Below are 12,826 nucleotides of genomic sequence, written 5' to 3' on the forward strand. Positions count from 1 at the left end.
TTATGATGAAGCTGACAATTACCAGTTGCCCAGAGCTGCTGCCTTCTGAATCATCCAAATAGTTTCCACAGAGGAATGTTCAAGCTTAAAGCCAAATTTGATGCAGATTCTTTGCTCTAATTGCTCATTCATTTTGAATGTGATGGCTACACAGTATACATGCTCACTCAACAGTGTCCATCACCCCCACTGACCAGTACAGTGAAGTCATCATTGTTCACACATGTGCATTCCAGTCCACTCTTCTTTGCTGCCAGGTTATATCAATGTTGTGCAAACAACATTCTCATTATGTTAACATATAATTATGATTCTCATTATATTAACAGTTCTGGGATTTTTTCTGGACAGACCTTGTCAGATGTCCCTACCTGTTAGGCCAATCAACACAAAGAGAGCTAAACTTGAACTGAGTTTAGAAAACTATGGAAAAAGAAATGTTATTCATCTGATAACTTTTCTACACTATGCTCTTGCTTTTATGTTTTTGTATGAAGGTGTTGACCATCAAGGCATATTAGTGATGTTGAGGGTATGAAGTTCCTAAGAAGGGAAAAACTGAGAGCCTCATCACTCTCAAAAACCAGGAAGTGAAACATATGAAATAGTACTCAAGTTTCCACTAATGACTTTATAAACTTGTTCTTGTTCACAAAAGTTCCTCAGAGGGAATACCAAACAGAGGAGTTCATAGAGTCTCCTCTTGGTTCCCTGGAAAGATATAAGCAAGATATTCATATCCAGGCTTACTGGATTGGAAACTCTTTGATTACATACCATTATCTGCTCAAAAATCCCTCACGATGATTCCAATGGTCAGCTGAGGTTGAGAAGTGCTGATCTCGTCATCATTTTAAAACTGAGCAAATGGAGTCCCATGGAGGCCCCATGAGTATATGACCAAACTGGAGCAATAAACAAGGATTTATAATCAATAAATAAGAGTTTCTTAATTATAACTTCTTTTTAAAATTAAAGATTATATTTGTTTATTTTTAGAGAGAAGGGAAGGAGTAAGATGGGGAAAGAAACATCAATGTGTAGTTGTCTCTGGTGTGCCCCAGACTGGGCACCTGGCTTACAACCCAGGCATGTGCCCTGACTGGGAATTGATCTGTTGACCCTTTTTCACTGGCCAGTGCTCAATCCATTGAGCCACCCCAGCCAGTACTTAATTATAATTTTTAATACAGATGTCTTTCTGCCTTGGATCTTACCTTTCTTTAATTTTGTGAATCCGTCAACATCACAGATAATTTTTAAAGCACTATGCACAGTCCTTTACCTAAAGCTCATGCATGCACACACTCCACAACACACTTGCAAGTGTAGGCAGTTACTTAAACAATCAGATTTGTATCTAGGACAAGGAAACAATTGCAGAGGTAATTAGTGATGCATTCATTTGCTATAGGAAAATAACGCTTCGATTGTGTGAATAAGAAATGTTGTACCACAGCAGGTATCAGTTCCTATAAAAAAGATGTGTGTGTTTGTCCAGAATGAGTCCTTCTGGAATGTGTAGCTGGAAGAGGGTGACAGCAGAATTGCTCAGTTCAGACCATGGAGAAAATACAGTTCCCAGCCATGCATTTCAGCAAATTCTGTTTACCCTGCCAACTGATTCACAGTCATCTATTTGTCACCAATGGCTTACTTTTTATTATTTTCTTAATTTTTCCTGTTAGTCACTTTTTGTTAATAGGGATGGCAGCCTCTAGACTATAATATCAGGGTTAGTGGAAACATATTGGGATGTTACAATTAAAAGAAAGATCTTAGAGGTAATTTCTTCCAATTTCCTTATTGTTTGGGTAAAGAAAATGAGTCCTAGACAAAGGAAAAATTTTTTTCCCAAGACCAGAAGATGAAATCAAGTCCTTTATTTTTTATACCTATGTTTTATCTCTTTTACATTTTGCAGACATGCTTCCTCCCACTGCAGCCTTACTAGGTTTTATTTTCATTCTGTTTTGAAGGGCTTATATAAACAAGCTTTAGTCAGATCTGTGTTATTTTTTCATGTATCACTTCTTTCATAAAGATATACATAGCAAATAATTAGTATGTGCAATCACAGTTCTAAGCACTAGAAAAGAGTCTTAAGAACTTCACAATTAACTCATTCTTTAAAGAAAGTAGCAAAAAGGCAAAAATGGAGAGAAAATAATGATGCTAAGAATGATCTGGGTGAGTTTCTGAGTTTAAATACGATGTTTCTGGTCGAAATATTTCAGAAAATGATCTGATTATAGCATACTAGAACAAATAACATAATAATGATAAATAATTTACTTTTGTATAATGTGTCAATTTCCCCCATAAAACCCATGGATTGTTATTTTCTTTACTGTACAGATGAGGAAATTTAAGATTATTCAGCTTAAATTGCTACTTCCACCTATTTATGGTTAGCTTCCCAGGAACCCTTCCTGCCCCATAGTTTCTTCATTACATTCTTTACTTCAGCATTTCTCATTGTATAAATCAGTGGATTTAACATGGGGGTGATAATGGTGTAAAATACAGCCACCATCTTATCTTCAGAAAAGGTAGTATCAGGGCGCATATACATGAAAGTACAGGGACCAAAAAAGATGATGACCACAGCGATGTGAGAGCCACAGGTGGAGAGGGCTTTGCGCCTGCCCTCTGCTGACTGCTTTCTCAGGGACACCAGGATGACAGTGTAGGAGATTAGCAAAATAACAAAGCTTCCGAGAGCAATGGTCCCACTGTTGGCTGTCACAACAACACCAACAACGTACGTATCTGTACAGGCAAGGCTCAGCAGGGGGTGGACATCACAAAAGTAGTGATCAATCTCATTGGGCCCACAAAAGGGCAGTTGGACTACCAGAGCCACCTGGATGATGGAGTGGAGGAACCCACCTAACCAGGTCCCCAGTAACATTTTATTGCAGCTGTCCTGGTCCATGATGGCCACATAATACAGAGGTTTACAGATAGCCACATAACGATCATAGGCCATTACAGTGAGGATGAAGATCTCTGTGCAACCAAAGAAATGTACCTCGAAGAGTTGTATCATGCACCCTTCATAGGAGATGGTTTTGTTCTTGGCTAACAGGTCAACTATCATCTTAGGAGCTGTGACTGAAGAGTAGCAAATGTCCACAAAAGACAGGTAGTTGAGAAAGAAGTACATAGGAGACTTGAAAAGGTTGCCCATGTAAACTGTCAGCATGATGAGGAGGTTTCCCAGGAGAATGACTGTGTAGAAGACAGAAAACAGCACGAAACAAATTTCTTCGACCTCTGGGTTTTGAGAAAGACCCCAGAAAACAAATTCAGTTACATTGTTTATTTTTTCCATGGAATTAGTCTAGCAGGCCAAGTTCCCAATTCAGTTATCTGAAAGAAAAATGTAACAGAGACCAATAACATTTATTTTTAACTCAAAATAAAAAGAATAATCACAGTAGTTGCAAACAGAAAAATGGGTACTTCCTGCTGCTTGGCAAGTATACATAAAGGACTTGGAGTGTGCACATTCTGATCATTGTACATGAGTATGACAGTCCTTTCCTTCACTTGAGACTAGTAAATAAATTCAAGGAGATAATGCAGACCCTTTAAGTCACACATCTGGCCAAGGGTCTTACCTCCCTCACCTTTTATTAAGGGTTTTTAAAAATCTGTTTATTTTTTAAAATTTACTTACTCCTTATTCTGTAGAAGGCATGCAACCTTATTTTGAAAACAACTTTTGTATTTAGGGATATGGTAACATTTATCTATCAGGAAAAATTTGTCTGATTTTTGACACAGAAACACATGCTCACATTTTTCCCTCTGAGTACTACCATGAATGTTTCAAGTAGTTGAGAAAGTTTGACCTCTGCTGGTTGGTCTTCTTATGAAACTCTGATCTCTGGCTATATGAATGTATGCCTCTACTTGATACTAAGTTCTTCGAGCCAGAATGATGGTATGATGTAGTGGAAAGAGGACCAAAATTATGCAACCTGATACTGAGATAATGTTGCTGTATCTTGAGACAAATTGTGTAGCTTCACAGAGCTTCTGTTATCCCATTTATGAAATGAGAATGTTTTAACTTCACTATCATCTATCATATTCAGTTATTTCTACCATGAAATTAAGTGTATTGTGTCAGTCTAGAATAACCTGGAATCCCTGATAAGGCTGCAGAGATAAGAGAAGATAAAGCAATAAAAGAAACTGCTTGCAGACACAACAGGCCCTGTCTGATTTGAGAGGAATGAAAGTGAAGTTTCAGGTGCTTTCTCTAGGAATTACTTTGACTTTGTATTTTTCTTTATACTTTTACAAAAAGTATAATGCTATTATACTTTTAATAGCACTAAAAGGAAGAAAACTGTACTTAAACAATGATTAAAATTAAACAAAAAGAGGAAAGAGATTTGAAAAAAAAGGGAGAAAACTATTTTGTTTGCTGGAAGGCTAGAATTAAACACTATTACAGTAGATTTTCATTTATGAACAAGGGAGAGTTTAAAAGAAAAATGGAATACTTTGAAAGGCACCATTCACCCACAATGATATTTAAAATATTTTATAATTATAAAAAATGAGATAAAACAATGAAAATGGAAATAATAAAAGTCATATTCATCTTTCATCTTCACTTCAAAAGACAAGCAAATGCTCCAGAAAACGAGCACTGATTGAAGACTACAGGAATAAATTAGATGGTACACTGATAGGAGCCCAAAAGTTTTATTTTAAGAAATACCTTTTCTTTAATTCAATTAACAAAAGACTTCAATATGATGGTTCTTCAGTTTCCCTTTTATATTAGGGGAGTAAATATGGTCATGCTTAAAAGAGGCATACAAACAGGGAGAGAAGCCATTCAAATATTTGAGAAAAATAAGGGTGTGACAATTCAAACAGAAATAAAGACTTAGTGTGTAAAGGCTTTTTATATATGTTGTTTTTTCACTGTTTATATAAACAACTTATAAGGAAAAGTAGCTTTTTAAAAGTGCACTAAAATTTGGTAGAAATATTTGGCAATTTTTGTTCTTAATTATTAGGCAATGCTTCCATAATAGAAAAAAACAAGTTCCTCTTATAGCTCTAACTTGATCATCACAATTTATTTAATAACTATTTCACATTATGGATTTGAATATTGCATTTTATCTTAGCAGACTATAATACACAAATAGTGTAAAATTGGATATTCATGTAAGCAGGAAGTACAGATGATGTAATAACCACTGTTATGATTTTAGCTTTTAAAAATTCATTTTAAAGGAATACATTTCTGTCAAACTTAAGTGGGCTCCTTCAAAGACCAAATAAATGTAATTTAACTCAAGTTTTTAGCAAGTCATTAAAAGACAATACATGATATGAATTAAAATGCATCTTAATAAGTTCCAAATATACTTATTAAACATGAAGTAGTTAGTTCTGGTACATAAGAAAATATTCACAGCTAATGAAGAGCAGACTGTAGGATATACATGTTCTATGTATAAAAATAAGTAAAACATGCATAGTCCAGACCCAGGGATCTTTTCTAAACAAAGTTTTGTCTATGCAACTGCATTGCAATGTCATCTTACTAGTGTTACTGGAGCACATATATGCATGGAAGAAATCTGATTGTAATCATGACTTAAAGCTTCGTTAACTGGAAAAAAGCCCAAAAAGACAAAACAGAAGAAGAAAGGAAAGACTCTGCTTTTAATTTCAGCATTCCTTCATGCACCTTTTTTTAATTACCATTTTTTAAAAATTAAATTTACCCAGGTGACATTGGTTAATAAGATTATACAGATTTCAAAAGTACATTTCAATGATACATCATCTATATATTGCATCGTGTGCCCACCACCCAAAGTCAAATCTTCCATCACCATATATTTGACCCCCTTTACCCTTTACTATCTTCCCCACTTCTTCCCTCTGGTAACCACCATACTGATGTTGGTGTCTCTTTCTATTTAATCATTCTATTAATCATTCTATGCATTCTATTTAATTTTTCAATTTTATGCTAGTTTAGTTTAAGTATAATTATATACTTATACATAATTATAAATTATGTATCATCATTACAAATATTAATTAAGTATTTTTGGAAGAGGTCATCACTAAAAGATACTTTGAAGGGGTTTAGGAGGAGGAGATATTTAATTTAAATAGATGAACCTTCAGTGGTGGAATTTCAGGCACTCTAGTAAGGTCACAGGAGTGTAGCTTTGGAAGAGAATATGTGGAAGAGTTTTGATTAAAGGGGCTTGCAAGGTATTCATCAAAGGAGCTACAGATGTACATGATTCCTTTACTTATATCTTAGGATTGGGTTACACAGCGCCTGAGGTACTCATGAGAAGTTTGGTCCATCTGAGGCCACATCCTCCCAAGGTCTGTCAAGTTCAGTGCTCTCAGCTCTCCCTTTGGAGCACTATTGCACTGGCATGTCCAGCTTTCAGGAAACTACAGGGCTGGTTCTCCTCAGGTCTGTATATCAGAGTTGGTAGAGTAGTCATTATAGGTGTGCCCTCTATTATACAACAGAAAGTAATAATAATAATAATAGTAATAATAATAATAATAACCATTCCAATTCAGACTCAAACAGATCCTGCTGGTTTTACCTGGTCATTCTTCTTTGAACTTTCCTCATGAATTAAAAAAAATGACCATTTTCTTGAATTTTTGGGAATAGTCTGTGAAGAATAGGGGTTAGCTCCTCCTTAAATGCTTGGCAATATTCTCCTGTGAAACTGTCCAGTCCAGGGCTTTTGTGTGCCAGGAGTTTTCTGATTCCTGCTTCAATTTCATCAGCTGTTATTGGTCTACTCAGGCTTTTTGTCTCTTCTTCATTGAGTTTTGGAAAATTATATTTTTCTAGAAATCTGTCCACTTTACCTAGGTTTTCAAATTTCTTGGCATATAGTTCTTTGTGGTCATTTCTTACAATCCTTTGTATTTCTGTGGTATCAGTTGTAATCTGTCCTCTTTCATTTCTGATTGTGCTTATTTGGGTCCTCTCTCTTTTTTCTTGATGAGTCTGCTTAAAGGCTTGTATGGGAAAATATATTTGCCAATCATATCTTGGACAAGGGTTTGGTCTCCAAAATGTATAAAGAACTCACACAACTCCATTTCAGGAAAACAAAATAAAAACAATTTAAAAATGGGCAAGAGATCTGAACACACACTTCTCTAAGGAGGACATACTGAGGGTCCACAGTCATATGACAAAATGCTCAGCATCACTGCCTATCAGAGAGATGCAAATTAAAACCACAGTGAGATACCACTTCACATCAGTGAGAATGGCTATCATACACAAAGCAACAAACAACAAGTGTTGGAGAGGATGTGGAGAAAAGGGAACCCTAGTGCACTGTTGGTGGGAATACAGATTGGTGCAGCCACTGTGGAAAACAGTATGAAATTTCCTCAGAAAACTAAAACTGGAACTGCCTTTTGACAAGGCAATTCCACTGCTGGGATTATATCCTAAGAACCCTGAAACACCAATCCATAAGAACCTGTGCATCCCAATGTTCACAGGGGCACAACTGACAATAGCCAAGTGCTGGAAGCAACCTAAATGTCCATCAGTAAATGAATGGATCAGAAAATCTATGGTGCATTTACACAATGGAATACTGCACAGCAGAAAGAAAGAAGGAATTCCTACTCTTTCCAACAGCATGGATGGAACTGGAGAGCATTATGCTAAGTGAAATAAGCCAGGCAATGAAAGACAAATATCATATGATCTCACCTTTAAGTGGAACCTAATCAATAAAATGAACAAGTGAGCAAAATATAACCAGAAACACTGAAATCAAGAACAAACTTTTTATTTCCCCCAGAGACTTCAAGCATCCAAGTACATCCTGACAGTAATCAGAGGGGAGGTGGGAGGGGATAATGGGGGGGGGGAAAGGGGCAAGGGTTTTCAGGAACACAGGGACAAAACCAAGGGGAGGTAGAACCAGGGGAGGGAGGTGGGGATGGCTGGGGTGGGGTGAAAAGACAGACCACTGTACCTGAACAACAAGAAAATAAAATAAAAAAGATTTGGTATGCTGCTGCACACCAAACTTTCATTCATCTAAAAAATACATCATTTTCTCACTGAACATCCTTCAGTTTAACAGTGTTCAAATAGCAGCTTTTGAAAACTGTTAATTGTGTTGTTCATCTAAAACAAACTGGGTATTTAAACACAAGCCTGGGAATTCTGCCTCCATTGTTCTTACCTGAAGGTCCTAGAAGAATTCTTCTTTCTTCTGGAATCAAGACTCATCACAAAAAATCCCTTCCTCCACTTTCTGAGCATTTCAAACATGATGATGCCTCAAGTTCCTTTGAAATTGTTGTCACTTTCTTATTTGCAATCATGCTACCCTATCTCATAGACATGTCTAGATGTATTTTATTAACTTGTCATTATCTTATAACTTTATCCTCCCCCCTTGTCTCTGAGAATAAGGGTCTTGCAATTACATTACAAGTTTTCAAAATAAAATAATTAGATTGAATCCTCCCTTTCACAAATCTTTTATATTAGTTTCAGAAGAAAAAAAAATCTCACCAGTATTGTCTAGAGGTAGAGTTTTGCCTTATTTCCTCTGTCTTCTAAGGTAATATTTGTGTAGCCATCCAAAATAAAGAGTGGGATCTTAGAACTTGCTTTCTGAATAATTACTACCAGAGAAGTCCTGACCCCCAAAAGGCAAAGGCTGATAGGAATTGTTTCTTGGTTATTCAGGTTCTGTCTTTCACCTACTGAAATCTGCCATTTCACAGAATCTTTGGCAACAAATGGCCTTTCCTTTCCTTTTATAAGATCTATTTAAAAGGAATGATGCAAAATGTTAATGACTTTGGGGAAAGCCTTTCCCCTAGCCTCCCTTCATAAGCAGAACCAGAGCAGACAGCTAACAATGAACTTTAATTTCTAGATACTGTTTTGATTTGTTAAAAATATTTAAAACTATTTTCTATTTGCTAAATTTAAAACCCAATCAATTCTTGCACTTAGGCCTATAGTACTAATTGAAAGCATAACAAAAGTAAAAAACAACAAAATGTAAAGTCAACCTATCAAATGGGAAAAAATATTTGATAACCATCTGTCTGATAAAGGATTAATATCCAAAGTATATGAAGAACACACATGATTCAATACCAAAAAGCAAATAACATTTTCCTGAAGATATACCAATTGGCCAACAGGTACATGGAAATGTGTTCAAAATCACTAATCATTAGGGGAAAGCAAATCAAAGATGTAATGAGATTTCACCTCATACCTGTTAGAATGACTATTACAAAAAAAGACAAGAGATAAGAAGTGTTTGGTGAGGCTGTGGGGAAAAAGGGACCCTTGTGCAGTGTTGATGGGGGTATAAATTAGTACAGCCCCAAGGAAAGCAGTGTGGAAGTTTCTCAAAAAATTAAAAATAGAATCACCATATGATCCAACAATTCCATTTCTGGGTATTTATCCACAAGAAATAAAAACAGAATCTCAAAGAGATTTTTGCACTTTCAAGTTTATTGGAACGTTATTCAAAAGAGCCAGAAAATCCCAGAAACTAAGTATCTCTCAAAAGATGACTGGATAAAGAAACAGAATGGCCCTGGCTGGCGTAGCTCAGTGGATTGAGCACGGGCTGGGAACCAAAGTGTCCTAGGTTCGATTCCCAGCCAGGGTACATTCCTGGGTTGCAGGCCATAACCGCCAGCAACCACACATTGATGTTTCTCTCTCTCTCTCTCTATCTCTATTTAGCTCCCTCCCTTCCCTCCCTAAAAATAAATAAATAAAATCTTAAAAAAGAAACAATGTATCTACAACAGTGGAATATTATTAAGCCATGTAAAAGAAGAAAATTCCGTTACTTGTGAAAACATGGATAGACCTTGAGGGGATAATGGCAAGTGAAATAAATCAGAGAAAAACATAACTGCATAATATTGCTTACATGTGAAATCTAAAATACTAAATGTAAAATAGAGAAATAAAGTGGCTTCCTGTTACACTATGTGGGTTCTTTTTCACCCTATTCACCAGAGACAAGCGTAGTGAGTAGTTTCTAAAATGCTTGTGGTACTTTCTTTTGTTTTCATTGACACAATATAGCTTTAAATAAGATAGCATGCCTTTTTTTTCAAAAAAGGTTTTGCTATTCTGTATTTCAATCTGAGAAAATATGTGGTATCCCTGGCATATTTTTACTTTTCATTTAGTCTTAATAACACTATTTTACTTTCTTACCTTTACACTTAGAGTTACAGAATTCTATTGTTGTGGTTTCTATACACCAATCACACAAATAGCTGCCTATCTAATGGCCTTTGTAACACTACATTTAAAAAATCCCTTACATAATGTCTCCATTATCTTAAGAAAAATTATTTTAGAATGGCATTACATAAAAAGCCTTTGATTCAATAGTATGAATAGTACTTTTCAAAAATAAACTAATGATATGTTGAAATGAACATCTTGATACACAAAGTTACTTCCTTTCCACTGGAAGTGATCAAGAAGAGAAAGTGGGATATCCTATTTGAACTGTGCTATAGGGAATTACAAATCATAGACCTAGCTACCCTTTATTTGTGGGTACTCATATGTTTGAACAGTTGTGACTGTGTGAATGTCTTTCTCCTTATCAAACCAGAGTGTATTCAGGTGTGTTTTACAGTCAGTGATGCTAGAATTGAGCCCTCGGGATTATGTAAACCATATGTTTATGCAATCTATTTATCATATTGCATAAAAACTATGAAATATATAAATAATGAAAAATTAAATAATTCTTTTTTAGGCATAATAAACATAGTTAAGAAATTTAGTATGTTCTGAAGTAAATGTGTTTCTTTAGTGTTCAACTAGTACCTATTAGGGTAGCATGTTGCAAAAATACAGAAAACTTATGCACAAATTAGCATAATATGCTTTCAATTACTTGAACATAGTACTCAGTGATAATATATCTCCTGGTAGGTATCTTGAACATTCAAGAAATGATAGAGAAACATTTGATAGTGTCTTCCTTAGCAAAATCCAAACACACACACACACACACACAGTCAGAGACAGAGCGGGAAAGGGGCAGGCAAGGGGGAGAGAAAATGCAATCCTACAGAGGTTATTGTGGCTTGATTACTATTTATAATTCAGATCCTATTCTAGCAGCAGCAGGTCTTATGACTTGGATCTAAAGGAAGTCCACCTGGTGAGCTTTTGATTTGGGAAGGTAAGTCTAAAAAGCTTTCAAGGACTAATTAATGCTCCAGAATAAAAGAAATTCTGTTTTAGAATATATTTTCTATGAAGCATTTAGTTAATCATGTGAGCCTGGACATCTCTAAGAATAATTTTAGTGCTGAAACTATAGATTGTGATTTGACTTGTTCAGGCATTAAAATCATTTCACTTGTCTTTAAACTCTTTCTCTGAGCACATGACCACTCATTGCTCATGTGAAAATTGATTAGGTAACAGGTGTCAGTTGTTTCTGAAATGGTACAAGGTTTTTTCTTCCCTTTGAATGGCTGATGGACTGTTCTGAGTGAAATATGAATTCAAGAAGCTGAAATGATAGACTCTGAACAGCAGTTACATGACCAGAATTGTGATGAGGAGAGAGTACACTGAAAACAAGGAACAGGAATCAACTGATAACAACTGAAATGTAAGAGCACGTTTGGTGAATTGTTTCTCCTTCTTTTCCATGATCCTGCCTGAATGCGTGATGGCAGTTGATATATATTTGTCTTTATTGTATAGACAGCAGATTGGCTGCAGTTAAAGTTAAATACAGGCATCTTCTCTGAACTTAATAGACCATGTTTTGAGATTATGGCAGTGATAAATTCAAGAATTTTCCCACTGAGGGTGTGATAGAATGTTTTCAAAGGACAGGAGGACAAGTGACAGGTAATTGACGCTTAGCTGCATAGTAAATTTCAAATAAGAAGAAATCATTATCCAAACTTTGGATAAAAGATCGCCAAAGCATTGATTACGAATAAAAGTGATTCACTGGTAGCCAAGAAAGTGAGAAAACCCAAAATGAAAGGGAAAATAAGCTCCCTGCTGTAACCACTACCATAACCACTATTCCCTTCTCCTCCAAGACAAAAGTTGCCCCAAGGATTAACCAAAGACTCTCTGCAGGTCACTATAAAATCAAATAGAAGTATCTAAAAACTTGAGTCTCTATTTATCCTGTCTCTGTTTACTATGTTGCCTGCCCTTGTTGCTTGTAAAAACTGTGATGATTTTATTAAATATTTTACTTATATACTCTTTAAATCACTGAACATATTTATTCTAATAACTTACACATTTACTGATTATTGGCTAACTGAATGGCAGCCTACTCATCATTAGTTAAATGAATGAGAGTCTGTATTTGACAAGAAATAGAACAAAGATAAAATAATTGAAAATATTTATCAGCCCCCTACCATGTACTGGGTGACACATACTTTATCTAGTTAATTCTCACAAAAATGTTGGGAGATAGATGGACTCATCAGCAATGTGATGATCTAAGAGAAAACAATACTTGCTAAAACTCACATAGGTAAGGCACAGGTGGCCAGAATTCAAAATTAAATTTGTGTAAATGCTTCTTATTATTTCAAAGCAGAATGTAAGAAAGCCTCTCTGTCATTGAGGAATTTAGGATCATGCAACATAATAATGGACGTAATTTACTTTGGTTAAAGATTGCATTATTGGCGTCACTGAGACCCTCTGTTTTAAATCCTAATAGTATCATATATTTATTGAATACACCCTATGCATCAGGAACTGTGC

The 12,826-nt window shown here is 35.5% G+C and overlaps 1 protein-coding gene across 1 annotated transcript; it reads right to left on the reverse strand.

The window, feature by feature from the left end:
* Window positions 1-2,325: 2,325 nt before the first annotated feature.
* On the reverse strand, window positions 2,326-8,783 carry LOC114500497 (olfactory receptor 4S2). Its single transcript, XM_028517207.2, has 2 exons — window positions 8,579-8,783; window positions 2,326-3,375 (listed from the first exon to the last, which is right to left on the reverse strand). Exon 2 carries the CDS (start codon window positions 3,335-3,337, stop codon window positions 2,402-2,404), a length of 936 nt encoding a protein of 311 aa, XP_028373008.1. The 5' UTR covers window positions 3,338-3,375; window positions 8,579-8,783; the 3' UTR covers window positions 2,326-2,401.
* Window positions 8,784-12,826: the final 4,043 nt, after the last annotated feature.

The sequence above is a fragment of the Phyllostomus discolor genome, chromosome 6, assembly GCF_004126475.2.
Source record: "Phyllostomus discolor isolate MPI-MPIP mPhyDis1 chromosome 6, mPhyDis1.pri.v3, whole genome shotgun sequence".
NCBI classification, from domain to species: domain Eukaryota; kingdom Metazoa; phylum Chordata; class Mammalia; order Chiroptera; family Phyllostomidae; genus Phyllostomus; species Phyllostomus discolor.